This window comes from Rhineura floridana, chromosome 8 (assembly GCF_030035675.1).
Source record: "Rhineura floridana isolate rRhiFlo1 chromosome 8, rRhiFlo1.hap2, whole genome shotgun sequence".
NCBI classification, from domain to species: domain Eukaryota; kingdom Metazoa; phylum Chordata; class Lepidosauria; order Squamata; family Rhineuridae; genus Rhineura; species Rhineura floridana.
Genome location: NC_084487.1, coordinates 76,667,005 through 76,688,403, shown reverse-complemented (window position 1 = coordinate 76,688,403; position 21,399 = coordinate 76,667,005). Strand labels below are relative to the sequence as shown.

At 40.3% G+C, this 21,399-nt stretch overlaps 1 protein-coding gene across 4 annotated transcripts in view; it reads left to right on the top strand.

The window, feature by feature from the left end:
• The window catches only part of MON2 (MON2 homolog, regulator of endosome-to-Golgi trafficking), a 165,064-nt gene extending 146,410 nt beyond the window's left edge, over positions 1-18,654 (top strand). For 2 of the 4 annotated variants that reach the window (XM_061639850.1, XM_061639849.1), the window contains exons 27-35: positions 6,936-7,079; positions 7,574-7,591; positions 7,886-8,014; positions 9,446-9,636; positions 11,143-11,203; positions 11,610-11,733; positions 12,573-12,780; positions 14,962-15,044; positions 17,998-18,654. In XM_061639850.1, coding sequence (XP_061495834.1) covers positions 6,936-7,079; positions 7,574-7,591; positions 7,886-8,014; positions 9,446-9,636; positions 11,143-11,203; positions 11,610-11,733; positions 12,573-12,780; positions 14,962-15,044; positions 17,998-18,161 — 1,122 coding nt within the window. In that variant the 3' untranslated portion in view covers positions 18,162-18,654. Of the gene's footprint in view, positions 1-6,935; positions 7,080-7,573; positions 7,592-7,885; positions 8,015-9,445; positions 9,637-11,142; positions 11,204-11,609; positions 11,734-12,572; positions 12,781-14,141; positions 14,796-14,961; positions 15,045-17,997 lie in introns of those variants that run through there. The other 2 variants (XM_061639851.1, XM_061639852.1) reach the window with 2 other exon arrangements.
• Positions 18,655-21,399: the final 2,745 nt, after the last annotated feature.

The window sequence follows — 21,399 nt, the reverse complement described above, 5'->3', positions numbered from 1 at the left end:
TCCTCCCCTCCCAGTCCTCCCCTCCCAGTCCTCCCCTCTGCGTTTACTCCCCTCCTCCGCAAAAAACCTTGCAGTTTAAGAACGTACCTATAGCCCACAGATATTTCTATCGAACTTTAAAAAGCAGGGAAATTGGGCAGCTATAGTGAATGCACCAGGGGAGCAGGAGACCTGAACTCCTCTCTGAGATATTGGACTGCCCTACAAATTGGTCAAAATGCAAACACCATTTGGGTTGGTCTTTCACAGTCCAATCCACTTGCTGTGTAGCTTGGAAGAATTTAGTAACATGTGCCTCTGAGCATATGGTGAGTGGTGACAACACCTGCAATCAGCGCAAATAATAGAAAGAAGACGTGCTGTGCTGATCTTGTTTTAGCAGGGAGGAAGCAACATTATTGAGACAGTTGATATAGTTGAGATGGTCACTTTGAATATGTCTGATTTCCTTTGAAATTTTAGTGAAGTTTCCTATAGGAAATCATTTTCTTTTTTTCTATTTCTGTGAATATGTGAAGTACAGCAACACTTTGCAAAATGTACACTAAAAAAACTCCAAACATAATTGTGGAATAATGGCACTGATTTCTGCAGAATAGTCTCCAGTGGACCTCAGGAGTGTCTCAATTTGCACAAGATAAAACAGTGGGAGGTGAAATATATTCTAGCAAAATGCTAGGAGTGCTCTATGTTTTTAATTGACTGAGCCCACCTTGCCTTAAATGAAGTTGTTTAAACATAGCAGGCCAGTGTGAGAACAGGATGCTGGACTAGATGGGCCACTGGCCTGATTTAGCAGGCTCTTCTTATGTTCTTAAAACATGCATCCTCTTTTTTCCAACAGCTAGAGTCATTGCTGAAGGAGCAACATATTGGAATCAGTCTGATTTTACATCAAACTGCACTTTCAGATTCCACTGTTAATGCACCCAAAATAGAAATAGAACATAACCTCCCATTTGAAACACAAAAATATGCTGTCTTCACCATCATATGACACTGACCAATAAAAAGGCTTTGAAATTAATAAAAATAATGGATGAATAATGAGGGAAATAAAATTTTCTAGTTTAGATTCTCTGTAGAAACATTAGTAACACAGGAAAGAAGCAAAGTACGAACACCAACAAACATACAAAAATGTAATTCTCCATCTTTGGAGATGGCAGGTGTTGCCACCACTCACCATATGCTCAGAGGCACACGTTACCAAATTCTTCCAAGCTACACAGCAAGTGGATTGGACTGTGAAAGACCAACCCAAATTGTGTTTGCATTTTGACAACTTTGTAGGGCAGTACAATATCTCAGAGAGGAGTTCAGGTCTCCTGCTCCCCTGGTGCATTCACTATAGCTGCCCAATTTCCCTGCTTTTTAAAGTTTGATAGAAATAGCTGTGGGCTATAGGTATGTTCTTAAACTGCAAGGTTTTTTGCCTATTAGTGAATAACTAAGATTTATTTAAGATCCCCTAAGAAGGATCTATGAGAGCCAGTGTGGTGTATTATTATTATTATTATCTTTATTTTTATCCTGCCCTTTTTCCAGAACTGGAACTCAAGGCAGCTTCCAGATAAGATGGATACATATAGTTACAAATATACAAAGCTACCTTAAAAATCAGACTATTTGCAATATTAAAACCATTTAAATATACTGTTAAAATGAATCAAACTCAGTTAAACAGTAAAAAACAACACAGCACCCTCTGCAAGCTTCGTCCTTATGAACCATCAGTTCTAAAAGCCTGTCGGAATAAAAAGATCTTCATCTGCTGATGGAAGGACTGCAAGGAGGTTAAGGTGAATACCAATTACCATGAAAACCCTATTTATAAGGTCACCATAAGTCGGAATCGACTTGAAGGCACCCCATTCCCCCACCCCCCCGAGAAGGATCTAGCTTACAATACACTCACTGAAAATTTTGTGTCACCAAAGCCCAATGCCTGGCTGAATATGAGACACTTAGAAGAGAAGGAAATTGGTTCCTCAGAGAGGATATCTGTTTCTGCAGTTCTCCCAACAACTATCCCAAGACCAGTCATCTCAAATTATACCCTTAGAGGAAGAGCCAGACAATCCAAGGAAGGCCATACAAAAAAATTATAAGCTATTAGGAAATTTGAGTACTCCTTCAGCTAACTTGATTCAACAAGGTTTATTCTATAAGGAATCTGTAAATATAGGGCAGTCATCCCTTATGAAGGACTTGACTATCTCTCGGAAATCTATCCAGGGAAAGATACCAACTAATTCAGGATGACAGAAATGCATCCAACCAAATAAGTTATCATCTCTTTCATGGAATATCGCTGGATGGTTAAATGAAGCTCCAGACTTCCATTTTTGGGATTATATTAATAATCAGATCGCCTTTGCTGATTTAGTTTTTCAGTGTCAGGCTTCTTTTAACATGCTTTGGGGGCAGAGTAGTCGGAAGTCTGGCATTGAGGTAATTCTGGGTAGGGGGTTGATTGGCCATCACAGGGGAAGGGATATAAGACACCTTCATGCTTGTTTCCCTCCCGATTCCCCTCCCAACCCACGGGACCCTGGCAGTCATGCTGGGAACTCCCTGGATTTACTGTTCTGCTGATGAATGCAAGGTCAGTGACTAATAAAATCACTTTAATCCAGGACTTAATCCTGGATAAGTGCGCTGACATTGTGTGTATTACTGAAACCTGGTTAAATGACCAGGGCAGAGTGGGACTTTCCCATTTCTGCCCTCCAGGTATTGTGGTATTCCAGCAGCCCAGATCCAGGGGATGGGGAGGTGGGGTCGCAATTGTCTGTAGGGAATCTGTCTCCCCTGTCAGGTGTCCTATCCCTAACTCCTCTTGCTTTGAGTGTGTGTGCCTGGCATTGGCTCAGGGTGACAGAGTTGAGACTTTGTTGGTGTACTGTCCACCCTGCTGCCCAACAGTCTCCCTCCCTTAGGTGGTGGAGCTGGTCTCGGCGTTGGTGTTGCGGTTTCCCAGGCTGATGGTCCTGGGTTATTTCAACATATATGCTGAGGTTAGTCTCACAGGGCCAGCTCAGGACTTCATGGCTGCCATGACAACCATGGGGCTGTCCTTAATATCTTCTGGACCAACTCATGTGGCAGGACACGTGCTCGATCTTGTGTTTTGTTCGGGACAGGAAGGTGCTGATCTGAGGGTGGAGGGGTTCTCTGTGACTCCGTTGTCCTGGTCAGATCACCACCTGATTAGGTTTAGACTTTGTGCCCCTGATAACCTCTGCAGGGATGATGGGCCGATTCAGATGGTCTGCCCCTGGAGACTTGGGGATCCTGATGGTTTCCTGAATGCTCTGTGGGATGTTCCCAACATGGCTGGCACTACTGCCGAAGCCCTGGTCAACCTCTGGAATACGGAGGTGACCCAGGCGGTAGACACTATTGCTCCAAAGCACCCTCTCCCACCAGAGAAGGCCTGTAATACACCTTGGTTTACTCAAACCTTGGGCCTGATGAAACGGCAGGGACGACGGCTAGAGCGACAATGGAGAAAAACTCAATCTGTCTTTGACCGAACACTGGTTAGAGCTCATTTTCAAGCCTACCATGTGGCTGTGATGGCGGCGAGAAAAGCTTACTTCTCTGCTACCATTGCTTCTGCCCAGTGCCGTCTGGCGATGCTTTTTCGGATGGTCCGGGGTCTTTTGGGCTCTGGCCCAACAGCAGACTCTGAACCATCAGTTGCTCGCTGTGAAATGTTTGCGAGGCACTTTGCAGATAAAATTGCTCGCATTCGGTTTGACTTGGACTCCTCATTAATTACAGTTGTGCCAGATGTCCCCATTGCTCCCTCTGGTCATTTTTCCATGGATACTTTTCAGCTTGTAAAGCCTGAGGATGTGGACAGGATTCTGGGAGAAATGAGGGCCACTACCTGCTCGCTTGATCCTTGCCCATCCTGGCTAATTAAATCCACCAGATTGGGAGTAGCTGTTTGGTTGACATATCTGATTAACACCTCCCTAAGGGAAAGCTCTATGCCAACATTGTTGAAGGAGGCTGTGATTAGACCTTTGTTAAAAAAAAACTTCATTAGGTCCTGCGGATCTTAATAACTTCCGGCCAGTCTCTAATGTCCCCTTTCTGGGCAAGGTGATTGAGAGGGGGGTGGCGTCTCAACTCCAGGTTATCCTGGATGAATTGGATTATCTAGACCCTTTTCAATCAGGCTTCAGGCCTGGTCATGGGACAGAGACTGCTTTCGTCACCCTACTTGATGACCTACGCCGGGCATCAGGCAGGGGCAGTGCGTCCCTGTTGGTGCTGCTGGACCTCTCGGCAGCCTTTGATACCATTGATCATGGTATCCTTCTGAGCCATTTTGCTGGGATGGGTCTAGGAGGCACTGTTCTACAGTGGCTCCATTCCTACCTAATGGACAGGACCCAGAAAGTGGTGCTGGGAGACTACTGCTTGACCCCCTGGCCATTGGCCTACGAGGTACCGCAGGGTTCCATTCTGTCTCCCATGCTCTTCAACATTTATATGAAACCACTGGGAGAGGTCTTCCAGAGATTTGGAGTGCAATATCATCAATATGCTGATGACACTCAACTCGTATCTCTCCCATCTGATGGCAGGGTGGGAGTGCTCATCCTAAACCAGTACCTGGAGGCTGTGAAGGGCTGAATGTGGGCTAACAAGCAGACAAGACAAAGTGTTGCTGGCCAAGGGGAAAACTGCCCGAGAGATAGGGTTGCAACCTATTCTGGATGGGCTTGCACTCCTTTTGAAAGAGCAGGTCTGCAGTTTGGGAGTTCTTCTGGATCCTGCCCTGCTGCTAGAATATCAGGTGGCTGCGGTAGCCAGGAGTGCTTTTGGCCATCTCAAAATGGTCTACCAGTTGCGTCCGTTCCTGAAAGCAGCTGACTTGGCCACAGTGACACATGCATTGGTGACATCGAGACTTGATTACTGTAACACACTCTATGTGGGGCTGCCTTTGTAAACGATTCAGAAACTAAAGTTGGTCCAAAATGCAGCAGCCGGAATGTTAACTGGCGCACGGCACAGGGAGCATATCACCTGTGTGCTTTATCAACTCCACTGGCTTCCAATTTGTTTCTGGGCCCAGTTCAAAGTGCTGGTTTTGACCTTTAAAGCCCTAAACGGCCTTGGACCAGTGTACTTAAGGGGCCGCTTATGTCCATATGTCCCAGGATTTAAGATCATTTGCATCTGGTCTCTTCTGCATGCCTGGAATGAAAGAAGTTAGATTGACATACACGCGGGAGAGAGCCTTTTCAATTGTGGCTCGCAGACTTTGGAATTCCCTACACCAAGAAGCCGGCTTTGCTCCCTCCCTGATGATCTTCCGGAAATTTGTAAAAACTATTTTGTTCCGGAGAGCCTTTGCTTGGGACTGACAGGTCAGCCTGACACTGTTTAAAGTTTTTTATCTTTTATTTTTATCTTTTAAGTGTTGGCAGCAGTGTATCGACTGCCTGTGCCCAGCAGGATAGATCACGTTGAAAGGATACCCACACACGGGCCGTTAATTGTTAAGAGTCTTTTACTGACAGGATTTCGTACAGGAACGGTTACAATACAGATACGAATACTTTCCTTTACTCTCCTAACACCCCCACACCTTGTAGTTTCTTTTTCAAGGCTTTATAGACTGGGTTTGCTCTGTGCCAGCTGCAGCCTCTGCTGTGAGCTGTCCATGAGCTGTCCTTGAGCTGCTGCACACCTTAACCCTTTACTTGTCTTTCATTTCTGTCTTTCTGGAAAACTAGACAGATAGACTGCTCAGCAGCCTACATTAAGTTCTTTTATTCTCACTCTGTTATACATGTATGCACATATATACACGTATGTGTGTTCGTATGCACAATGCATTTTATGTATTTTAATTGTATTTTATGCATTTTAAGTTACTGTAATGTTTGTGTTTTTATTTGTGTATTTTACTATGTATGTGTGCTATTTTATTGTAGCCGCCCTGAGTGCCCTATTGTAGGGTAGAAGGGCGGGATAATAATAATAATAATAATAATAATAATAATAATAATAATAATAATAATAGATTATTGAGGTCCCTTCCAGCGTCATGGTTTTATACAATATATGGCCAGGAGTTAGTTGCTTAGCCTTTGGATTTGTGTGCTTATGCAATACACTTTTGATTAAGAGATTCTTATTGATAACATGAGAAGAACCCTGCTGAATCAGGTCAAAGGCACAATTAGTCCAACATTCTGCTCTCAAAATGGTCAACTAGATGCCTATGGGAAACTCACAAGCAGGACGTGACTGCAAGAGTACTCTCACCATTTGTTGTTCCCAGCTACTGGTATTCACAGGCATTTTGCCTCCAATAGTGCAGGTTGAACATAGCCACCTTGGCTAGTAACCATTGACAGCCTTCTACTTCATGAATTTGTCTTCTTTTTTTACGTTGGAGGCCATCATTATGTTTTGTGGTTGTGAATTCCATCGTTTAACTATGAGCTATGTGAAGAAGTGACAGCTGGTATAGCACAGTAGGGAGGAGAGCCTGGCTGGGAATCCAGAGTCTGTGAGTTCAAATCTCCACTCATGTCTCCTGGGTGTAAAGGGCCAGCTAAAGATCACCCCCACAGTGAGTGGCTCAGGGTTTATGTGGTCTTGCCACCTGTGCAGCCATGGGCAAGCTGCATAGTCTCAAGGAGCCCAGTTGCCCCAGCTGGGGAGGACTAGCCTCAGAGAGAGGCAATGGTAAACCCCCTCTGAATACTGCTTACCATGCAAACTCTATTCATGGGGTAGCCATAAGTCGGGATCGACTTGAAGGCAGTCCATTTTCATGTGAAGAAATACTTTCTTTTGTCCACTCTGAATTTTCCAACATTCAATTTGGACGGCCCATAGTTGCATTTTTTGTGTTGAAATTTCTAGAAATATTAACACTTTTATTTTGCTTTTTATAGGCTATATGTGTAGGTTCAGAAAGCATGCAAATAATGTATCCTGCTATCTTTGATCAGTTGCTGACATTTGTTGAATTTTCCTGTAAACCACCACAATACGGACAGCTAGAAACAAAGCACATCGCAAATGCAAAATATAATCAGGTGAGATTTTAACAGTTCTGCTTTTCCGTTCACTTGCTTCCAGATGGCTTCCAGATATGACTAGCTTTGCATGAGTTATTTAAATAATATAATTGTCCTGAATTTGGACATTTGTGTTATCAACTCATTTGATAAACATTTTGGGGGTTTGCATTTCCAGTTCTTTCCCTTTTTTCCTTTGCTTTCCATTTTGAGAAGTACATTCAACTAAAAAAAACCCACTATACATTTGTAGTGAAAACCAGCAAAATAGATCTGTATTACCCTAACAAAATTGCCATAATCAATTTGCACTCAATTTTGCATTATGAGATTTCCTATTTGGCTTTCTTTTCATTCTTCTGTTTTATGGCATCATTACTTTGAATTTATTTGCAATACTAATCATACTCAACAGGCGAATGAGTCATCAGAATTTTAATAGGTACTATATATGTGTGTGTATTAATTTTTCCTTATTCTGTTTATCATGCAACACAATGGAATCACAATAGATACAACTGTTTGCACCGGTGAGTTCAAATTCCTTAAAGATTGTGCTTAAGTGTTTTTGCTGCATAAATTGCAACATTTCACTGGCTTAAAATTTACCTTTTAAAATTTCAATCATGTGCCCCTGTTCACAATTCTGTATGTGTAAGGGTTGGGAGTTTCTTTTTGTAAGTTTTTTCATGGATCATATATTTTTCCTTGTGGAATTCTTTGAAAAATTTGCATGCCATCAAAATAGGTCCATTGCAGGCTTTGTTTTCTCTCACTTACCTTGTTTCTCTACATACATTGACATCCCAATCTTATTTTTTTAGGCAGAATGGGTAGCACTGAATTATGTACCATTTGCTGAGAGATCTTTAGAAGTTGTGGTAGATCTATACCAAAAGACAGCTTGTCACAAAGCTGTTGTAAATGAGAGAGTCCTTCAAAATATTATCAAGGTAAATATTCATGTATAGATTTTAAGATGATGCTTTAAAATGAGTTCTGTTGTAGTCCTTTGTGGCTGGTTGTGGAACTATTCTGGACCCCTAAGTGTGATTCTACTTTGTATTGCAAGAATTACTGTCCATAACTATGGACTGCAGAAATTTGGGTCAACTTTGTCAGCTAGCCTTGTCGATAGTGCTTATATCTTTGTTCCAATCACCTGCAGATTGGAAAACAATGCCATTGTAAGGGATTAAAGTTTGGTAATCAGAAGCAAGAGGACTGGAGTACCCTTCCTATGAAACTACTATTAATATAATTTTGATGACTGAATAAAATCTGTAATTAGCTGGCATGTAATGAATATACTCTGTATTGCATTTAAGAATTCATTGCTGAGCTTTAGTGGCATTTGCTTTCTTCATGAGATTGTGTATAGAACTGTGATAACTGTCTTTTTCAAAGTGAGAGGCTGGTCTCCAAAAGAAACATGAGCTGTTGTGAACAACTGAAAATATGTTGAGCCAATTTATTACTTCATAGTGCTACAAAGTAAAGAGAGAACTTGTTTGTAGCAGCAAATACAATACAGATGTTAGTCTTTAAGGTGCTACAAGCCTCTTTGCTGTTTTGTCCAAGCACAGTGTTTTTAGAAGTGACAATAAAAGCTGGCTCCTACATTATGCAGCTAACAAGCTTGTCCACCGCAAGTCTCTGATGAGTGTCATCATGCATTTCACTTTTAAACATTACCTGTAAACACACAGGGCTGTGTGGTAGACACAAATTGGGGAAATGTAGCATTAAGAACCTACTGGACCAGGCCAGTGGCCTCGCTAGTCCAACATCTCACACTGCCCAACCAGAAATGGCTATGACTTCTTGATATGTGCTGGGTCTTTATAAATATAGATAATCCTTCTAAACATTAAAGTTTTTTTTACTAGAGATGCATGATGGGCAACCACCAATGTGAATCAGCCCCAAGAATAGTATTTGAAATTTCCACATGTGCAAATTATATGAGGTGGCCTGTGTAGATCAGTATTTATATTCATTTTTAAAATGCCTGTCCATCAAATTAAGACTAGAGTGTTCAGAAGTAACACTGGAAAGGGAAAAGCATTTTAGTACTATATAATTTCTAAAATTTGTCCATTTCCATTACAGTATTGTTCATTGTTGTGACAGGTCCAATCCTGTAATATTTGCATTTAATGGGTCAAACCTATGTGATGCCTTTTGCTTCCTTCCTTGGGTTACTTTCTTCCTTGCTTACAGTCACACTCTTTCTCTATTTTTGTATTTGATCTGTACTTGAGTGAGATTTTTTTTCTTTTGTTGGCAAGTGTCAGTGTTACAAGTACAAGAAATGCTGTGTTACACATTTCTTTCCTGTACATCTTACTGTTCAGCTTATGTAAGTATAATTATTTTCACAGACATTGAGGATGCCACTTAGTTTGAAGTATGCTTGTCCTTCAGAAAGCACGTGGAAGCTGGCAGTTTCTTCTCTCCTTAAAGTTCTTTCCATTGGGCTACCAGTTGCAAGGCAGCATGCTTCCTCTGGAAAATTTGACAACATGTGGCCAGAGTTAGCCAACACTTTTGAAAACTTTTTATTTACTAAAAGGTAAAGTGTAACTTCTTGTTTGTGTGGGAATTAAGGCAGAATGAAGAGCAAGAAACTTGAAATAGAATATATCTAATTTTGTTACTTATGAAATTGGCTTTGTAATACCTCTATCTTTAGAACATCTTAATTCTTGATTTTCCATGACTGGGAAAGCACTAAATAGGCACAGTTGCAAATTATGGCAGTTAATAATGCTGTCATGTCATTTCCTAAATTATTTTACCTTATGAAAAACAACTGAAAACACTGAGGCTCATCCCTCTTTTCCTATTGTGTCATACTGATGGCTTTCAGATACTAGGTGGGTAATTGTTCTAAAACCTTTGTATTCTTGAGTGGGTGAATAGCCTGAAGTGGCCCAACAGATAAGGTTGGAATCGCAGTACTGTGTTCCCCCACTAAGTGGAACCTAATCTTTTTGAGTGGGTGTAATGTATGTTTGAGAGCCAGTGTGGTGTAGTGGTTAAGGTGTTGGACTACGACCTGGGAGACCAGGGTTCAAATCCCCACACAGCCATGAAGCTCATTGGGTAACCTTGGGCCAGTCACTGCCTCTCAGCCTCAGAGGAAGGCAATGGTAAACCACCTCTGAATACCGCTTACCATGAAAACTCTATTCATAGGGTTGCCATAAGTTGGAATCGACTTGAAGGCAGTCCACTTCCACAATGTATGTTTGGCTCTCACACCAGAATATTAGTGGCCAAGAAGCCTTCTTGAACCAAACATATGACAAATCAGGATCTCTGAAAATACTACATGCAGCAGAAGTGAGGTTATCACGAGGGCCCATGATTTATGCTTATACCTAAAAAGCTGCTTTTCTGAGCATGGACACTTGAAATGTTCTGAGCAATAACAAAATCAGTAAGGCTGAAATCCAAACATACATTAAGCCCCGCTGAACACAGTGGCACTTACTTCTGAGTGAATTTGCATAGCATTGCTTTGTAAATTGTGTATGTGCAATTTCATATTTTGGTTATATTAGCTCTGTTCCATTGCCTCCCCACTCCCACTCTAGGGAAGGAACAAGCAATAACTAGTAGAGTGAAGTTGGGGGAAAAACAAGAAAGGAGCTGCCAAGAGTAGTGCAGGGGGGCAGGGGACACAAAAAACTGTCAGGAAAAAGTCAAAACAGTCAGACAAATGGGGACCAAATACAGGCAATAGACACAAAAACACAGTAGATCCAAAAAAAACTAGGGAAACTACAGCCCATGGGATGGACTATCATCCATCTTTACCTGAAAGAAAGGACCAGAGTCCCCATTTGGATACTGAAATATCTTCCAGTAGTGGTGTTGGTGTTGGTGGTGTTAAGTAGCAGTAGTAATTTCATTTACGAATTGCTTCCTATGAAACATCTCAAACTGATTTCACAATACAATAAAAACTTACGTAAAACAATTGCATTTATAAAATATTAAAACAATTGCATATATAAAAAAGAAAATTGGCCTCTCAACCCCATATGTTAAGGCTGTGCTTTTTTTCTTTCAGTTCACCTCCAGATAATCTTTCTATTCAAGAGTTTCAGAGAAATGAAAGCATTGACGTTGAGGTGAGTGTATATTACCTGTCAAGCAACCTAGAATATTTGCTTGCAAAATGTTTTATAATTATACCAATTAATCAACACTTGATTAATTTACTTAATTTGCATTATATTCTTCCTAAAGAATTAACTTCTATTGGTGCTGAATGAAAGTTACCAGGAATGTATTCAGCTAGGGATTTATACACATCTTGGTTCACATTAAAGGTTGTATTGATGGTGGGGGGAGAGCGTGTGAGCCCGAGGCTTGCTCCCGTATGTGTACATATCTTATGCCTAAAAGAGTTTTTTTTTTACTCTTGTGGTGTACGTTTCCTGACTTTAATTCTGCAACAGTGTCCAAATATTCTGTGTATTAATGAACTTTGGCTAAATGAATTTTCCAAGTAACATATGTTCTCATCTGTTATAGGTGGTGCAGCTTATCAGCACAGAGATACTGCCATATGCTAATTTTATTCCCAAGGAATTTGTTGGTCAAATTATGACTATGCTCAATAAAGGCTCAATACATTCTCAGTCATCTTCATTTACAGGTATATTAACCAAAGGATAAAGTAGTATAAAGAGACATATGGAAGCATTCCTCTCAGGAGTAAAAATTTGAACTGAACTATTAAATGACATGTGCAGCAACTGAATAATTGGGGTATTGGCACACGGAAGTGAACAGTGCAGGACCAGCAGGAGGACAATTGTACTTGCCCAATATTTATATAGTTGTTCAGAAGCTACATTCCCAGTTGCAGTTGGCTCAATCTTAGTGGTTTGCTTAAATGAAGATTCAGAAATCTACAATGTTCCCATTTATGTAACATTTTCAGATAAAATCTCAGGGATGAGGGATAAAATGGCCCTTTTTTGCCATTTTGTATACTACATGTACTGGCATGCAGTATTCTGAATAAGTCTATAGTATGAAGCAATTACTGCCACTTTTCGTAAGTAAATATATTGCAGTATCAGTAATTTTGATTAAATGTGTTTTGTAACCTTCCGTTTCGTAATGATTTCTTTTCTGAAGTCAGCAGAACTTAAGGGTCCTTATTTGGAGAAAGTTAGTCACACGTAAGTCTCATTTAAATAATTAGTGCAGGAGTTAGCTATAACTGACTTATCCCTTTGATTACAAAAGCACAGATTAGTGTCAGTTCTTTTATTCTCTAGCATAAATAAATGGTGGATAACATTTATTTTTAAACCTATGATCAAAGTTGTCTAATTTTATTTACATTTTTCAACATATATATTTCTGTATATTATGTTATCTACTTTGATTTTGTAATAATTGTCCTTTGCTCTGCTATTTTCAGTAATTCATTTAAATTAAATATTTAGATAAATATATTTAAAGATGCATTTTTGATTTTGACAGAAGCAGAAATAGATATTCGTATGAGAGAGGAATTTTCAAAGATGTGTTTTGAAACATTGCTTCAGTTTTCATTCAGTAATAAAGTAACAAGTCCTCAAGAAGGCTACATTTCACGAATGGCACTGTCTGTTCTATTAAAACGATCACAAGATGTGCTGTATCGCTACATAGAAGATGAAAGATTAAGTGGCAAGTGTCCCCTTCCACGGTATGTACTACTGGGGTTTTTTTGCCTTTTTGTGATCAGGTTCCAAACTATGCCCACCCAGTATCTAGAGGAATGTTGTTATAAAAGCCTTGGTAGCTAAAAGACTTGTGTATCTCTGGGGTTCAGTCACCTGAAAATAGTAAGCATTATATCTTCTAATGTGACACATATAACACCCTAACAGAATGGGTTTTTTTAGTTTTATTGGAAAATACTGATGATCTTTATCAGTTAATCTGTTGATGAACCACAATAGATTTGAGTTGCTGCAGCTGATCAAAACTTGAGTGTGCATTACACAACAATAATGTAGTTCAAGTGAGGCTCTGTAGGTTGACCTGGTGGGCCAGATCTTTGTTTCCCCCCACCACCGTTGGCCAACTTTGACAGGTGGGGTGAAACCACCCACCTGTCAATCATCTGACATCATGATGTCTGGTGATTTGACAGGTGGGTGATCCTGCCCACTTGTCAGAGTTGGCCCATGGGGGAGGGGTGGGGAGATAGTGACCAAGCATCAACTGATGCGTGGGCAGTTCAATTCTGTTTACTCTGGATGTGCAAGCAACTTTCCCACATACCTGAACCAAGCAGGATTGAACTCCCAACCCATCAGTTGATGGGAGGGGAGCTCAGTTCTGTTTTCTGCAGGGATCAGCTGTGCCTCTGACTGCCCCACACGATGTCAGTTCTGGGGCAAGCGGCCATGATTTGGGGGATAAGGCCTGGGGAGCCACATGGAGGGCTTGGCGGGCCAAATTTGGCCCACATGCCTGAGGTATACTTAATTGGAACAACCTTTATTCTTATTCTTTCAGATCAGGAGTTGGTTAACTGTAATTAGTAATCACCTAGAATATAGTTCTGGTTTTGTTTAAATATTTGTGATGACTTAGTTGAAGAGTAGAATTTTGACTTGACTAACTTAAATACTTACTAACCTTTACAATTAACATAGGCTGTAATCCAAAGTACATACTTCTACATGCCCACGATTAGATTTTTCACCTTTATTTGAATGGCAGACTCCCATGCCCTAATGGAAGTTGGTTTTTGAAATATCCCTTAATTTCCAAATGATGTGGCATGATGTGGGGATTTCTGATTGAACAGTTCTTTGTATTCTAGCCGTAGTATTTTTACATTCTGAGAACTATTCATATTGGAAACAACACCAACAGTCCTGAGCACTCTGCGGCTGCTAACCATAGTCAGAGCTATGCAGGTGTTGTGCCCCAGGCGCAAGGGGAGTTAGATCAGGGAGAGGAGTCAGATGAGGACAAGGTCCCTGGGGATGTTATAGGAGGGGGGGGGCTCTGTCAGCCTGCAGACTTCCTCACCCATCCCTTCTATCAAGGCAGATCCCGCCCCTTCGTATGCACCAACCCTGCCCGTGCCAGAATCCCCACCTGGCACTTCAAACGCTTCCCCGCCAACCAGCGTCCTGCTCCCTGAGGTCGCGCCATCACCTAGTGAACCCCCACTGTTGGATGAGGCGTCGGAGGCTCGCCCCCTCTCACCCCACGCAAGAAGGTGCAAGAAGCGGGACTCTCAGAGGGTAGAACTGCGGAGGAGCCGTCGGTTATGGGCAAAGACCTTCCCTACTTAAGCAGGTGCCCACCCAGACTCTAGTGCTGAGTCAACTCTCCCCACATGCTGCAGAGACTGCTTAGTTTAACTAGTTAGAGCAAGTAGTGAGTCAGAATAGACAGGTGTATGAAGTGCACTGCTTTGGATATAACCATCACACTAATAAAACAAGAATTAAACCAAGCCTCACCTCCGTCCCGGGCTCTGGGCAGGACAGCAGGGGATGGTCCCCATTAGTTGTCTCCACCCCCAAAGAGTATTGTACTACTGCAAATTTTGGGGTTCCCCATAGGATCTGATATCTGCCTCTTGTTCTTCAGAAGCCTTATTTTGACTGCAATCCTGTCATCACTCACTATATTAGTTTTCCATTAGTATATATAATGCCAACATACGCCACAGGCCACCCTTGTACTTCATTCTAAAAATAAAACTAGATATAAACCATCTTAAGTTTTAATGTTATAGAGAAGATAGCAGTTTGAAAAAATTTTTAAACATCATTGCAGAAATTTCTTTTACACAATCAAATCGTGTTTAAAACTTTCTACAAACATAAATTCAGTGTTGATTTTGTTCTCCCCTATATAGGCAACAAGTCACAGAAATAATATTTGTTTTAAAAGCTGTCAGTACCCTCATAGATTCTCTTAAAAAAACTCAACCAGAAAATGGTAAGTGAAACAATAATTGTGTTCTCTGTGTGTATATATAAAATACATATTCACACATATTCCTCAGTGAGATGACCTACTATACTATATACATAATTAAATCTATATATAGTTCATTATACAGCCAGCATGGATTTTTTACATTTCGCCATGTTAAATTGATAATACCCAGCATTCCATTCTGATCCTTCCCATAAGCTCATTTCAAAACATAATTTTACAAAACTTACAGTCCTGAATTCAGAAACGCTTGCTTAATAACCTTTATTTCACTTTAGACAGTCATGGTTTCCCCCAAAGAATCCTGGAAAGTGTAGTTTGTGAAAGGTGCTGAGAGACTTTTACTCCCCTGACAGAGCTCCAGTGGCCAGAGTAGTTTTAACAGTCAGCTGCTCTGATTGAAGCTCTGTGAGGGCATCTCCTAGCAACTCTCAGCACCCTTCACTTAACTACACTTCCCAGGATTGTTTGGGAGAAGCCATGACTGTGTAAAGTGAAATAAAGGCCTGGTGTGGATGAGGCCAGAGACAGCTTTGGTTTAAATTTGGGTGGGAGGCTACATGTAGAATAAAAAGATGGGGGAAACCCTGAAAAAAAATGATACTGTTCACAGTGTTTTTCTTTTGGAAAGGAATGGGGCTTCCCTTCTGCCCAGTGCCCACCCACCCAATCTCTTTCCCTCCATCCCCCTCCCATTCCTGCCCTCCTCCTCCTCCCCTCCCTGCCCCTTCCCCTGGTCAATTTCACCTCTCCTAAGCATGATTGCACAGGAGTAAATCCCACTGAACTCAAAAAGCATACAAATGAACAAACCTGCCCTTCTATCCTCCTTCCTCCTATCCCCTCCCTCTTGCCCCTTCCCTCCCTCTTCCTTCACCTATCCTAAGCATAATTGCACTGGAGTAAATCCCATTGAACTCAATAAGCATGCAAATGATCAGATCTGCCCTTCTCCCCCTCCTGCCTGCTCCCCTCCCTGTCCTGTGGTGAGTTCCACCTATCCTAAGCAAGATTGCAGGCAAAAAACCTTGCAGTTTAAGAACGTACCTATAGCCAACAGTTATTTATATCCAAGTTGAAAAAGCAGGGAAATTGGGCAGCTATAGTGAATGCACCAGGCGTGCAAGAGACCTGACGTCCTCTCTGAGATATTATACTGCCCTACAAATTTGTCAAAATGCAAACACAATTTGGGTTGGTCTTTCACAGTCCAATCCACTTCCTGTGTAGCTTGGAAGAATTTGGTAACGTGCCTCTGAGCATATGGTGAGTGGTGGCAACACCTGCAATCAGCACAAATAAAAGAAACAAGACATGTGCTGTGCTGGTCTTGTTTTAGCAGAGAGGAAGCAACAATATTAAGACAATTGATATAGTTCACATAGTCACTTTAAATATGTTTGATTTACTTTGCAATTTTAGTTATGTTTCCTATAGTAAATCATTTTCTTTTGCTTCTGTTACTGTGAATATCTGAAGTACACCAACACTTTGCAACATGAAAAAAGCTTCAAAAACAATTGTGGAATAATGACACTGACTGTTCTGCAGAAGTGTTTCCAATGGACATGAGTAGTGTCTCAGTTTGCACAAAATCACACAGTGGGAGGTGAAAAATATTTTAGCAATATTCTAGGTGTGCTCTATGTTTTTAATTGACCATGCCCACCTTTCCTTAAGTAGAGTAATTTAAGCATAGCAGGCTGAAAACATGCATCTTGGGCAGGACAGATATGTTGTTTCCAACAGCTAGATTCATTGTTTAAGTAGCATCATACTGCAGTTTCAGATTCAACTGTTAATGTGCCCAAAATAGAAATAGAACGTAACCTCCAGCTTGAAACACAAAAGGGTATCTTCACCATCATATGACATTGACCAAAAGGCTTTGAAATTAATAAAAATAAATTTGACACATTTCTAGGATGAATAATGAGAGAAATGTAATTTTTTAGGTTAGATTCTCTGTAGAAACAATAGTAACACAGGAATGAAGCAAAGTAAGAACACCAACAAACATACAAAAATATAATTCTCCATCTTTGGAGATGGCAGGTGTTGCCATCACTCACCATATGCTCAGAGGCACATTACCAAATTCTTCCAAGCTACACAGAAAGTGGATTGGACTGTGAAAGACCAACCCAAATTGTCTTTGCATTTTGTCAAATTTGTAGGGCAGTACAATATCTCAGAGAGGAGGTCAGGTCTCCTGCTTCCTTGGTGCATTTATTATAGCTTCCCAATTTCCCTGCTTTTTAAAGTTTGATAGAAATATCTGTTGGTTATAGGTACATTCTTAAACCACAAGGTTTTTTTTCCTATTAGTGAATATAGAAGTTGCAAATAGTTTGTGTGTTTACTTACCAGTTGTGATAGTACATACTAAGATTTTAAATATTCTTTATAGGGAAAAATGTTTATTTGCCTGCACAGCTAACAATTGTATCTCCAAACAAGCACATTAGAGTTCTCATATGCCACAATAAAATGATCATTTTAGGAATGAGAGATAGGATTGGTATGCAGTAGTCACACAATTCTGTCAGTCTTCCAGAGTTCACAAATCAAACATGAATCTGTAATTTTTCACCTGTGCTAGATTATTTGATAGGAAGTGTACACATATTTTCTAATTTATATGGTGGAAGAATTGCATCCAAGAATGCAATCCTATACCTACTGGTGAATATATGGCAATCTGGCAAAGGAATTGAGAAAAATGTATGTTTATTGCATCTAAGCTGCAGTGGATTTTAGCTAAACATATTGTTTACCTGTTATTGTTACCGGTAGGAGGGGGCATCTGCATTTACCTTTCTATTACTCTGTGAATAATATGTGTCTTTGTCATTATAGCAAATGTCTTTACTATTATGGTTGGGGGGTGGACTTCAGTTAGAAGAATATATTTTTTAAATCATATACTAGAAAATTACTTTTTTTTTAACAGTTGATGCCAACACATGGGCACAGGTTATTGCTTTGTATCCAACATTAGTAGAATGTATCACCGGCTCATCTTCAGAGGTCTGTTCTGCTCTCAAAGAGGCTTTAGTTCCTTTTAAGGACTTTATGCATCCACCACCATCCAAGATACAAAATGGAGAATCCTGACCAAAGAAATTTTTGCTTTTGAAAAAATGCATCTGTCCAATGAATGTTTATTCTAATGTGAGATATCTCTGAAATCTCGAGACTAGTACTTGGCAAGCAGTATTGACCACCTTTTAAACTGTACTAACCAGAACTCTGTGATTCATATCACTTCAAGCTTGCACCTGAATGGGGTGAAGAGCAGTGCAAGTCTTGGTGATTCACTGACTGAAATCCATTTTAAAGTACAGTTGCTACAATAACTTGAAGTGGTGATTGAAAAGTGGGCTTATGTACAGCTTGTTGTGTATGTGTTAATGATGTAATTAGGAAAAAACCTGATTTATTTGGATTTATTAGGCAGGTGTTTTGCACCTTTTTTCAAGTACAAGATTGTACTAAAATTTTATGCAAGAAGGTACTGTAACATTCCACATTATCTGTAACCAGCCTTTGTAAACAAAGGGAAGATGTACTTGTGTGTATAATAAATCGTACAGGTCTGTAAAAAAAAGTTGCATTTATTATTTAAATTCTTTTTAAAACATTGATAATGTTAAAAGCTTGAAAATATTTATTATGAATACCAAGTTGTATGCTTGCATTTTTACTTAATATTTGCTTTCTTTGTTGACAGACATGCTTATTCATATCCAATCATGCAGTTGATTTTCTTTTCTTTTCTGTTTGAATGTATCTTATCTGTGGCCAATTAATAATTCTGCTAACAGGATTTATGAATAAAGATAGTGGCAAAAATCTGTGAGCTGCCATGTTGAAATAAATGAATCTGCATAAGCAGAAAATTGCTGTGTAGCAAACACTACCATACCTCATTTCATTAAACAACTGTTTTACTGTCAGCCCTTTTTTTTGTAGTTCTGCTTTAAAAAAAAAACCCTTCTATTTGAAGTGTATATATACTTTTTTCCCCCTTTGGCCCCGAATGGCATTGGTCACCTTTGTTCAGTTGACTAAAGCAAAATGATTCAAAGTATCAGCAATATTTTACTTGTATTTCTTGTCATTGTTTCAATAATCTTAAGTGCTTTGTTTTGTAATGTCTTTTCAACCTGAAGAATAACTGTTCTACTCTTTGAGTATAATACTTGTGTGATACAAACCAAGAAGTGTATTTTTTGAAGATAGTTTAGAGATACAGTAAACTGTCATGAAGTAAAATTGTTTGTTTTCCTTTACTATGAAGTGCCATGGAATGGGTATTTCCTGTAGGACTTCTTCATTGTTGCATAAAAATTTATATAAAGATCTACTTAAATTTTAATGATTTTTTTAGTTAGATCCTGATTTTGATAACACTGCAACATGCTGGATGAAAACAGATTTCCTCTATTGTCCATTCCCTGATGTGAGAGAGAACCTCAGTAAAATAGTAACTTAAACACAGATGGCAATTTTACAGACATATCTGGTCACCTGCCACCATAAATAGTGTCACAAACATGGCACATTTCATTAACTATTTTTATATGACAACAATGTGTTCTGTTCTGGTCTCAAAATCCTCCATGATAACAGTTTATGGTGCTGTGTAGACCTGCCTCTCTCGCCCTGAGGTGGCGAAGATCTGCACTTGTCCAAAAATATTCAGCAGAATCTTGTCCATCAGTGGCAATTCCCAAGTTCATGTGTTTAGGACTGCAGCCACTGAATTAAAGGCTGCTGCTCTTTGGGAAGAAAATCTGCAAGAACAGTTTCCTTTTGAGGTCAAGCATTGACTATGATACAGTGGATCATGAACTGTTTATATTACAAACTTGATACAAGGGCTGAGGGGATGGACAGGTAAGTATCTCACTGCCATCCATGAGATGCCTTCTTGTATTCCATCAGAATTGCCCAATTATTATTAATCACCTTCCATATATGTCTCAAGCTGATGTACGAAATACAATAAAACAGCTAAAAAGCAGTTAAAAATACAGAAAACAGTTAAATTTTTAAACGTTTAAAAACAAACTATAAGCTCTGCAATGTGCTTTCAAATTGTGACTATGTACTAGCCAAATCGTTTTACATTTACTTTCTGTGTTGTAGAACAATAACAATCTGTCTAATACCTACCCACTGCAACAGGCTACATGAACACAAGTTTTGGATTATCTTACTACCTTGATTTAGGGTGCAATCCAACTTGATTTTGCATCAGGCTGGGGGGAGTTGGATGAGGTGGACCCCCGGATGAGTTCGCAGGCTCCCAGCTCTTCCAGTCTCCACCAGCAGAAGACCCTCATCCCAGCCGAGCCACAGGGCTGCCAGGACCCTGCTGGCACCGCTGGGGACAGCCAGCTCAGTGGATGGAGAGCTGGCAGAAGCCGGCAGTAGCCCTGAAAATGTGGTATCCAGGGGCAAGGCAGGGAGACTTGCACAAAATCCAAGTCCCCTGTGGAGTGCTCCTCTGGGTCCCGCTCCACACAAGATTTCTGCCAGCAAGAAGGCCGGTGGAGTAGAATAATGACATCAGTGGTCTATGGGTAACACTTACTCCCTGGTAGGCCTATTTTTGGGAGCCAGCTCTTCCCATCCAGTCCTGCATGCGGTTCCTGACAGAGCCTCCAGCGAGCTGGTGGCTCCTGAGTAGCAAGTGGACATAGCAGAATTTCCTGCTGGTTTCTCTTCCGCCAGCTCCCCCTTCTGCCAGCTACCCGTCAGACTGCAATGTTAGTAGTAAATCAACATTTTTAATAGATGTCAACCAATATCTATGTATTTTTGTTTAGGAAATATCAGGCATAACTAGGAAACTTGATTTAAATTTATTATTACAATTGGCATTTTCTGTAATTTAAGGCTGCAATCCGATGCCTGTTTTCATGAGTAAATCCTCCATGTAGTGAATAGATACGTATAGGATTGTGCAGTAAATTATCTTCATTTAAATCAATTTACACTAAGCTAGAGCTTATGATTAAATATATGAAAAGGCAGATTGTATGCTGGCATTTATACTGCTTGAAGTTGGCAGAGCAATCCTATCTATGGGATATGAGAGGGAGAAACCAAGGCAGAGGAACCATCTGTTCATGCAGCTGCGGAAGGGTGTGTGTGACTTTTCCCCTTTTTAATTTGGCCTTTTTAAGGTGGTTTTTCTAAGATTTTTTCCCTCCCATTGGGAGTTTTCCACTTACTCTTGGGGTGTGTTAGCAATGGGAAGGCTTGGGATCCTGTGGATCCACAGTCTCTCTCAGCACATCTTTTTTGTCCTTTCTGACAGTGGAGCTTTAACATCAGAGGAGCA